The 9,855-nt window shown below is 39.4% G+C and overlaps 1 protein-coding gene across 1 annotated transcript in view; it reads right to left on the bottom strand.

Moving 5' to 3' along the window:
* LOC107098928 (putative Polycomb group protein ASXL1) overlaps positions 1–3,923 on the bottom strand; it is a 28,438-nt gene extending 24,515 nt beyond the window's left edge. The window contains exon 1 of the mRNA XM_015396824.1: positions 3,639–3,923. Coding sequence (XP_015252310.1) covers positions 3,639–3,695 — 57 coding nt within the window. The 5' untranslated portion in view covers positions 3,696–3,923. The remainder of the gene's footprint in view (positions 1–3,638) is intronic.
* Positions 3,924–9,855: the final 5,932 nt, after the last annotated feature.

Raw genomic sequence — 9,855 nt, 5'->3', positions numbered from 1 at the left:
CATTTGAGATATCAAAAAAGTACTCCAGAGTGTTGTTCAGCATGGGGGTGAGTAGAAAATGAAGGCTAATCATGTTTTGGGTGTACTATTCCTTCAATTAAACCACCAAACGCTGCTTTTGGTTCTTTGAAACCAACACCTTCAAGATTCGACAAATCAAAGTTCATATATATCATCCAAAAAAATATTAACATATAGTTCAATTACATTAGCTCTAAACAAACACGAAACCACCTGAAATGTCTCCTTGCAGCTGGTTCTTCCATGAAAAGATAGCAAATAAACTGCAACAAACCAATTGTAACTAAAGTTTAGATGTTTTGGTCCAAATGAATGATAATTCTTACAGTATCTTAATGAAGGCTGGGATGGTTTTTGTTTGCTGTTTTGTTGAAAACGCAATCAACTGTTTCAATAAAGAAGATTTTATCCTGAATGTAAATTCTAGTTGTAAATCAGGGTTGGTCAATACCTTGATATAATCAATATGAGCTACTGGCTAAAAACTAAGATATTTGACCAAACTGGAGACCTTCTTTCAGACTGCACTTCTAGATGCTGGAGATCTATGAGTTCAATCCCTGCCTCCATCATCATCAGAGCTAATGAGTAAAAGCAGCTGATGAAGAATGCACCTCTGGAGATGATTTCAGAGAGAAGTCGTCCTGATTTCAATAAACCCTCCAGAGAACCGTGACTATCCTGTTCTCCCAATGTTTGAAAACAACCTTCAGTCTAAGGATGAAGAAAACCTAACATCGCCTTATATTTACACGATAGATATCACCATTTAATTAAATTATTTGCACTGATATAATCATTCAAGCTTTTGGTTTTAAATTAAAAGCATTTTACTTAACCAGATCAAAGCTTGTCTGTCTCATTATGTCTTTGGGGGTCAGAATTAGACATTCAACAAGATCCCAGCAACCAGCAGGAAACTAAGCAAAAACACAATAATAAATAAAATCCTAAATTAAAAAGGCCTCTTCTGTGCATAATAAAAAAGTTACAGAATGAAAAAAGAAACAGACCTCAAATTACAAAAACAAAAGTGGGAATAGTGCTCTAAATAGTGTCCTAAAAATCAGAGCCTTATCAGAGCATCTGTTAGCTTCTATTGATCTTTACCTGCTGGGATTTTAAGGAAGCTCAAAAAGCTGTAAAATTGAGAACTTTGGAAAACATCACAGCTATTAGAGCATCTAATAAACATTTAGATAACATCATAAATAGCAACTGATTTCCCTCATATGGGATCACGCCTTCAAACTGCGAGGCCAACGCCATTGGCTCCACAGCTGATTGGTTGAGCGGTTTAATTGATGCAGGGAGACGCTGACATGCAGACTTTATAACATTCTTCATTCTGCAGCTGATTCATTTTTAGGAGGTGGAATAAATCTGTACCGCTGTCTTTTAAAGCACGTCTTAAAAATTAGCGGCTTTAGTTCGACGTCCCGCTGCGGCCATATTTTGTTTGCCGGTTGCTGTAGTGTGCGTGAAATTAATCCTGTTTGGAGGAGGGGTTTATGATGCATTCAAAATGTGTGGGAAAAAGAACTCTCAGTGAAATAGATGCAGACGGCTTACTATCATCATGAGAACTCGGTGGCAGCGATGGAGTCATTTTAACTATTGTGCGTGGGGAAACTGGAGATACATCCAGTATATTCCATATATGGCCCAGCCCTAGTTCAGTCAGAGGCTTGTTTAGAGCTGCTGCATCACTGACCTCAACAGCAGATCAATTCAACTCCAATTAATCCCAAAGAAATTTTTAAACGCTGTAGTAACCCATCAGCATTTTTTCAATGGTTGTTGATGTTGCAGGTAGAAGGATCTGCTGTAGAGGTCTGTGTTGCATCGGCTCCAGAGAAGCCTCTAACTGAACTGATGAAGAGGGTGCTCTTTATGTGATGAAGAATAACTTTCTTGTTACAGAACATCTCCAGATATTTTAGAGGAGTTCCTAGAACAGATCAGCAGACCGTTCAGCTAATGGCATCGATATCACAACAGAGCAGATACCAACTACAGGTTAGCTAGGTTAGCTATTAGCCCAGAGGCCCTCAGGCTGAATCACTTCCTACGGTTATCTTTATAGTGATTTCTCATGAGGCTGAAACACAAATTAATTAAAGCAAAAAACCACCCAACATGCCGCAGCATCTCTTTGTTAAAACAATTATGACTTTGCTTTTTTAAGATTTAGGACTTGGAGCCAAACATATTCACAACAATCGTACCGACAGCAACTGGATAGATCAGACTTCCCTTCTTATGGTGGCCTTTAAGGTTTGTAGAACCTAGCTGTGAGCGACTGCTGAATTCTGAAACTGAATTAATTAGCTGCACAGACCTAACCCAGACCATAACACAACCTTTAGATTTAATAAACTCCACAACAGAAAGCTCTAACTTTAACTGCATGTAAACAAAGAGCCTCAGTATTTGGACAGCAAAAAGAAAGGATTGAATCTGTAGAGAAATGATCCCAACCATGCATCTCTGCTCTGAGGTAAACAAACACCTGAGTTCATCTAATCTAACGGCTGTTTTCTATCTTTAAAGGAGACCATGCTTCATTCCTGTAGTTCATGCAACAGTTTCAGAAGCTTCAGTTTTCTTTATCTCAGACATTTTTCATTTAAAGCAGAAATATCATTTACTAATAACTGCACTTGTTGTTTTACTTTTCTCTTCAGTCTATTCTTTATTGTAGTCATTTTTCAAGTGCAATAGTCTTTCATGCGCTGAAAAGCTTTAATTTTCCACACTTGAATTTCTCAGCTCATGGTTAAAAAGGCTGTTTCTGTTCTATTGCATGAAATTTCCTTTTAATTTCATCAACAAGAGTCTCAGACAATATAAGACAATTAGTGTAAAAAGTAATTTGTCACTAATGTTCCCTGGTTGGTGTTTCCATATCTGAAGGCATGTAAAGAGATACACTTCTGTAGATATAAATGATGCCTTTAAATCATTCTGTACATGTTTCCGGAGGCCTTTAAAGTATTTATACATTTCTGTTAAAAACAGTCATATCTGAATTAAAATATGTTTTTTAACTTCGGGGGGGGGGAAACCAGAAAGAAAGGAGTTAGCTTCGCTTTTCACTGCACGCAGAATTCTCCAAAACATTTGAAGCGTAAACACAGTGAATGTTAACGTTTGCCGCCATATTTGGTCTTCTAAATAAAAATAAAACACCATAAATCTGCGGTGAACGTTAAGTTAAGAGTTATTTTAGCCGCGCGGCTCCCTGTTTGCTGATAGTTACACACTGAATCTGTTTTGATTCTCAGAAGCGTCGAGCTAACTGGCTAGCTAGTCAGCTAGCTGCTAGCAAACAAAGAGCAGAGGAAGAAGCTAATGATGCTAACAGGCTTCCGCTACTTCATCATGTCGCATTTTATCCCATTAATCTTAACAGGAATCTCCATTAACCCAGTCTGCTTCAGAGAAACAGAAGCTATTTAAATTCTTCCATTAATGTGGTTAAGCTGCTGCTGCTGCTAGCAGGCAAAGCAAACAGCAGAAGCTAGCTAGGCTGTGGTCGCGGGTGGAATTCCCACTGAGAGCAGCGTGTTTCTAAAGGCTTCGTGTCTAGAACATGTCCAGCTGTCCTGTCTCACCATGCGAGCAGCTTCAGCCCAGGTCCGCTCCTTCTTCCTCTTCTGTTTGTCCTTCATCTCTGCTGGGTGGCTACCGTTGAAGCTGAAAGCGATGGCGGTGTACCGTTAGCCAGTGGCTACCACTAGTGGAAGAAAAGGCTCCTTTTAAACAGACTGCTGCTGCTGCGACTTTCTGTGGTTGCTGGAGCGTTTGGATGCGTTTCTAAAGCAGCTAGTCGCTCATCTTGCTGCAGAGGCAGAGTGAATGCAGGGTTAGCAGCAGGAAGAGCCGGGTTCAAAGGTCAAATCCTCCGCAGGAATGCAACACAACCCGCCCCCTCCTCCCGTTCCGCCAAGAAATAGGGCGTTTCCTCAATCATCAGCAGAACCTCAATAGAACCTCAACAGAACCTGAGCAGAACCTATACAGAACCTCTGCAGAACCTAATCAGATCCTCAACAGAACCTCAGCTGAACCTAAACAAACCTCTGCAGAACCTAAACAGAACCTCAAAAGAAACCTCATCAGAACCACAGCAGAACCACAGCAGAACCTCAATAGAACCTCAACTGAACCTCAACAGAACCTGAGCAGAACCTATACAGAACCTCTGCAGAACCTAATCAGATCCTCAACAGAACCTCAGCTGAACCTAAACAAAACCTCTGCAGAACCTAAACAGAACCTCAAAAGAAACCTCATCAGAACCTCAACAGAACCTCAACAGAGCTTCAGCAAAATCTCAGCGGAACCTCTGCAGGACCTCAGCAGAACCTCTGCAGAACCTTAGCAGAGCCTCAGCAAAACCTCAACAGAACCACAGCAGAACCTCTGCAGAACCTCAACAGAACCTCAGCAAAACCTCTACAGAACCTCAGCAGAACCTAAACAAAACCTCAGCAGAACCCCAAAAAACCTAATCAGAACCTTAACAGAACCTCAGTAGAGCCTTAGCAGAACCTCAACAGAGACTCCGCAGAGCTTCAGCAAAACCTCAGCAGAATCTCAACAGAACCTCAGCAAAACCTCTGCAGAACCTAAAAATAATCTCAGCAGCACCTCAGCAGAACCTCAGCAGAACCTCAAAATAACTTCAACAGAACATCTGCAGAAACTCAGCAGAACCTCAGCTGAACCTCAGCAGAGCCACAGCAGAACCTCAACAGAACCTTAACAGAACCTCAACAGAGCCTCAGCAAAACCTTAGCATAGCCTTAGCAGAACCTCAACGCAACCTCAACAGAACATCAGCAGAACCTTAGCAGAGCCTCAGCAGAACCTCAACAGAACCTCAGCAAAACCTCTGCAGAACCTAAAAAGAATCTGAGCAGAACCTCAGCAGAATCTCTACAGAACCTCAACAGAGCTACAGCAGAAACTGAACAGAACCTCAACAGAACCTCAGCATAATCTCTACAGAACCTTAACAGAACCTTAGCATAGCCTCAGCAGAACCTCAACAGAACCACAATAGAACCTCAGCAGAGCCTCAGCAGAACCTGAACAGAACCTTAGCAGAACCTTAGTAGAGCCTCAGCAGAACCTGAACAGAACCTCAGCAGAACCTCAACAGAACCTCAATAGAACCTCAGCAGAGCCTCAGCAGAACCTTAAAAGAATCTCAGCAGAACCTCAGTAGAACCTCAGCAGAGCCACAGAAGAACCTCAATAGAACCTCAACAGAACCTCAGCAGAACCTCTACAGAACCTTAACAGAGCTACAGTAGAAACTCAACTGAACCTCAGCATTACCTCTAGAGAACCTTAACAGAACCTCAACAGAACCTCAGCATAATCTCTACAGAACCTTAACAGAACCTAAGCAGAACCTCAAAAGAACCTAAACAGAACCTCAGCAGAACCTCAACAGAACCTTAGCAGAGCATCAGCAGAAGCTCAACAGAACCTCAGCTGAACCTCAACAGAACTTCAGCAGAACCTCTAAAACAACCTTAACAGAACCTCAGCTGAACCTCATAAGAACCTCAGCAGAACCTCAACAGAACCTCAACAGAACCTCAGCAGAACCTCAACAGAACCTCAGCTGAACCTAAGTAGAGCCTCAGCAGAACCTCTGTAGATCCTGAGCAGAACCTTTGCAGAACATCAAAAGAACCTCAGCTGAACCTTAGCGGAACCTCAGTAGAACCTCAACAGAACCTCAGCTGAACCGTAGCAGAGCCTCAACAGAACCTCAGCTGAACCATAGTACAGCCTCGGCTGAACCTCAAAAGAACCTCAGCAGAACCTAAACAGAACCTTAGCTAAGCAACAGCAGAATCTCAGCTGAACCTGTGCAGAACCTCAGCTGAATCTTAGCACAGTTTCAGCAAAACCTCAACAGAACCTCATCTGAACCTTAGTAGAGAATTTCAGCTGGAACCTCAGCAGAACCCTTGAAGAACCTCTGCAGAACCTCCGCAGAATCTCTGCAGAACCTCAGAAGAACCTTAGCAGAATCTCAACAAAAAATCAGCAGAACCTCAACAGAACCTCAGAAGAACCTCAGCAGAACCTGAGTAGAACCTTAAAAGAACCTCAACAGAACATCGGCAGAACCTCAACAATCCGCTGCTTTATTAATTTTACCTCCTGAAATATTTCACACTGCATTAAATTACATTAAGACACTTAATAAAATAAAAAAGACAGATTTATCCTAGAAGGTAATGCTTTGTTATAAACAGCATTAGATAAATAAACATGAGAAATATATTATTGCAAAATATTCAATGAAATTCCATTGAAAATAGTCTTAGAGATTAAAGTATTTCAACATGTTTTGTCTTTGAAAGGGAAGCAGTCAGAACTAGAACTTAAACACTGAAGGATTCAAGAGATTAAAATAAATCATCCGTTTGGCTTAACCTTGCTAGGAGGTCATAATTTCTAAGCAAAATTCAGTAATTTTATGCTTTTACCCAAACCTCTGACACAGTAACAATGAAATTCTTGAAATGTATGTTTAGGATAATCTATTTGAATTATGAAATCTATAAAAATGAAGGACATACAAAGATAAGATTAATTTGATAACTCATGAAATGGAGGAAGTGGTTGAGAGGAGGGTGCTGTTCAAGCTTCCATCCATCATGGACGCCACCTTCCATCCTCTGCAGCAGACTGTAGAGGAGCTGCGCAGCTCCTTTAGTCAAAGACTTTTACACCCTGATTGGAAAAAGGAGCGCTACCGCAGGTCATTCATTACAATGCCACTGCACTCTAACCTGGTTTAAAAACACTGCATTAACTTAGACCATTGATCTATTTAACAAACCAGAAAATAAGATACTGTATATATTAGTCACCTTAAATCTCTGCTTCTATATTTTCTACCATCTACTTAATATATCTGGATCCTCTGTATTTACTTCATGCACCTTTTCCTTCTTTCCGTTCTTTCTATCGCTCCTAAGAGTGAATTTCTCTATTGTGAGATCAATAAAGTTCTACCTAATCTACTATAGATCATCGTACAATTGTCCTCTTGGTGTTATCCTGAGGACTGAGGACTTATTTAATCCCCATGATAAATAGGTTCACAAAATAAACTAGAACTATTCAAGAGTGATGCAGAAAATTACTCCATGTAGGTTTAGTTCCTAGAGTTTCTTTGGTAGAAAGAATCCTCTCCTGTGGAAGCAACTTCCAGTTGTAACCCATGAGGCAGACATTCTGCCTATTTTTAAGACTACGGTAGTTTAAATACTTTTATTTTCTCAAAAAAATATACATTTAGAGTGGCTCTAGAGTGGTTATCCTGAACTATCTCTGTGCTGTTATAGGCTTAGGCTGCTGGAAGACATAAAATATAATCCTTCCTCTCTACTGTATTTTCCTTCCACATATAGAATGACCAGCCTGTGCCTGTGAATCCCTTCCATCGTTTCTATTGAGAGATCCTTGCTTGCCTTTGATGTTTCTTCTCCTTGCGTAGATGATCTACCTGGTCTTCCAGTGGTCAGCTCCGTCTTTCCTCTGGTTTAGGTTCTGCTGGACGTCTTAACCTGTTAAAGGGATGTATTCCTTTTCATTCTCACTTCATGTCTGAGAATCTCTGCCAAGCCTCCTTTTAAATGTGCTTCAGGAGTTTCTGGAGTTGCAGAGCTCTGCAGCCAGTCTGGTCTGTCTGTTAGGCTAGTTAAGCTAATTAAGCTAACCAATAATATTCTGTCTAATAATATCTAATCATTTTTCCAGAGAAAGTTTTGACTACAAAAAAAATGTGACTAAGAACTTGTTTGTGCTGTGGAATTCTGATATGAGATTTATCAAATCAGAGGAAAATCAAGTGTTAATGATTGTTTTGTAGTTCCTCATGGATCAGGTCTAAAGAATTTAATGTGAAATAATTATTTAAACTTCCTGCCGATGGATTCATTGCAGCTTAATAATGTTAGGAATTATTCAGCTGCATAACTATACGGCTCATTTATTAGCTGAAACAATAACAATAGATAACTTTGAATGGAGCAAAAACAGTGCTATAATGTATTTATCAAGCATTAGAGGAAATAGTTAAAGCAGCTGTCTGTTGTTACTACCGCCACCTGTTGGACAGAAGCCGAAGTGCAGCCTTCCTCAGCCTGAGAGTACAGAGACATTAGAGAGCTGTAACCCTAAACCATGGAAAACATTTTTCTTTATTACCTATTAAAACTGTAAAGGAAGAGAAATGGCAGTTAAAGTTCTATGAATTATGTCGAGATATGTTGGGATAAATGTGACAGAAGACATTTTATTGTCTTTTTAAACTGGAACATAAAAGTCTTTCTTTATGCACTGATTGATTTGCTGATCTAATCATTTAATGAACTAATTCCAGGGTTTCAGAGTTGATAAAGTGCTTCCAAAGGCTGGTCAAAGAACACATCGTCTCCAGTCTGCCGCCAACATTCCACCCGTTCCAGTTCGCCTACCGACGGAACCGCTCCACTGAGGACGCCATCTCTGCTGCTCTCCACCTGAGCCTGGCACACCTGGAGGAGAAGAACACCCACGATGGATGCTGTTCCTGGACTTCAGTTCAGTTTTTTCAGCACCATCATCCCACAGCATCTGATGGGCAAACTGGAACAGCTGGGCTTCAATACACCCCTCTGCTACTGGCTGCTAGACTTCCTCACCAGTGTTTACATTCTGATCACTGCTGCACTTTATAAAAGGAAATGTTCTTTTCATTGTTTGAAGCTGAATACAGCAGAATATGATTAGATTGTTAGTATCATTTGGACGTAGATTAAAAGAAAATATAGATTTTATTAAGAAGAGTTAAATATATATATATATATATATATATATATATATATATATATATATATATATATATATATATATATATATATAATCAAGATGAGATGCAAAATCAGCTTTTTAAAAGTTGTTTCAAATCTGCTGTTAATAATTTAAGTTGTTTTTGCTGTGTTAATGTTTTTAGTTAAATTAGTATTTAAAAAGTTTCACTATTTCGTTTTTTTCTATTATAGGATTTATGTTATATTTCTATAGGCTTTCTAAACAATACAGGTTCTGAGAATAATATCGTTATTAAGACAAAAAGGAAAAGTCATTAAATTGAATGGAAATATGATGAAATGTTGGAACAGGGATGAAAGTTTAAACTATAAGTCTTGTTTAATAAATGGACCAGTCATCTCTGAGTATTTAGGAGAATGAAAAGCGTTTCCATGGTAACCGTGTTTCCATGGTGACTGTAGTAACTGTGCAGGCATGTAGTGAAGTTTACAGGAAGAGTTTGTTCTAGAATGTATATAAAAAGCATCCCGATCCACACTCCAGTAGATGGCGGTAATGCGCATCAAAAGGAGGCCAACCGCCATAAAAAAGAAGAAGTTTGTTTCATTCATTGTATGAAAGACTATTTTGTTCCTTTCATGGTAGAAGTGATCAATTGTAGCGCTCAGACGACAAGAAAAACCGAAAAAAGTCAAAATAATAGTTAATGCTGCTAAAAAGTATAAGAGATTTAAATTGGGAAACAGTTGAAAGCATGATGGGAAAAACCATCAGAGACTGCAGAGTGAGGATAACTTAAAGATAAATTAAAAATTATGAGGGCGAATGTGATTGAGTATTTATTTTTGTTGGGTTCAGTTAAACAGTTCGGAAAAATATTATTTTACTTTTTATTTTATTTTTTCTGTGGGTGAGTCGTGTCCTGTTTCCTTGTTTAACTCCTTATCAGTTGGTGGCGGTAATACACTTTTAACTAGTTTG

The sequence above is a fragment of the Cyprinodon variegatus genome, unplaced genomic scaffold (assembly GCF_000732505.1).
Source record: "Cyprinodon variegatus isolate N-32 unplaced genomic scaffold, C_variegatus-1.0 Scaffold822, whole genome shotgun sequence".
In the NCBI taxonomy this organism is placed as follows: Eukaryota; Metazoa; Chordata; class Actinopteri; order Cyprinodontiformes; family Cyprinodontidae; genus Cyprinodon; species Cyprinodon variegatus.
The sequence above is the reverse complement of the archived record's forward strand: the minus strand, read 5'-3'. Positions and strand labels throughout refer to the sequence as shown.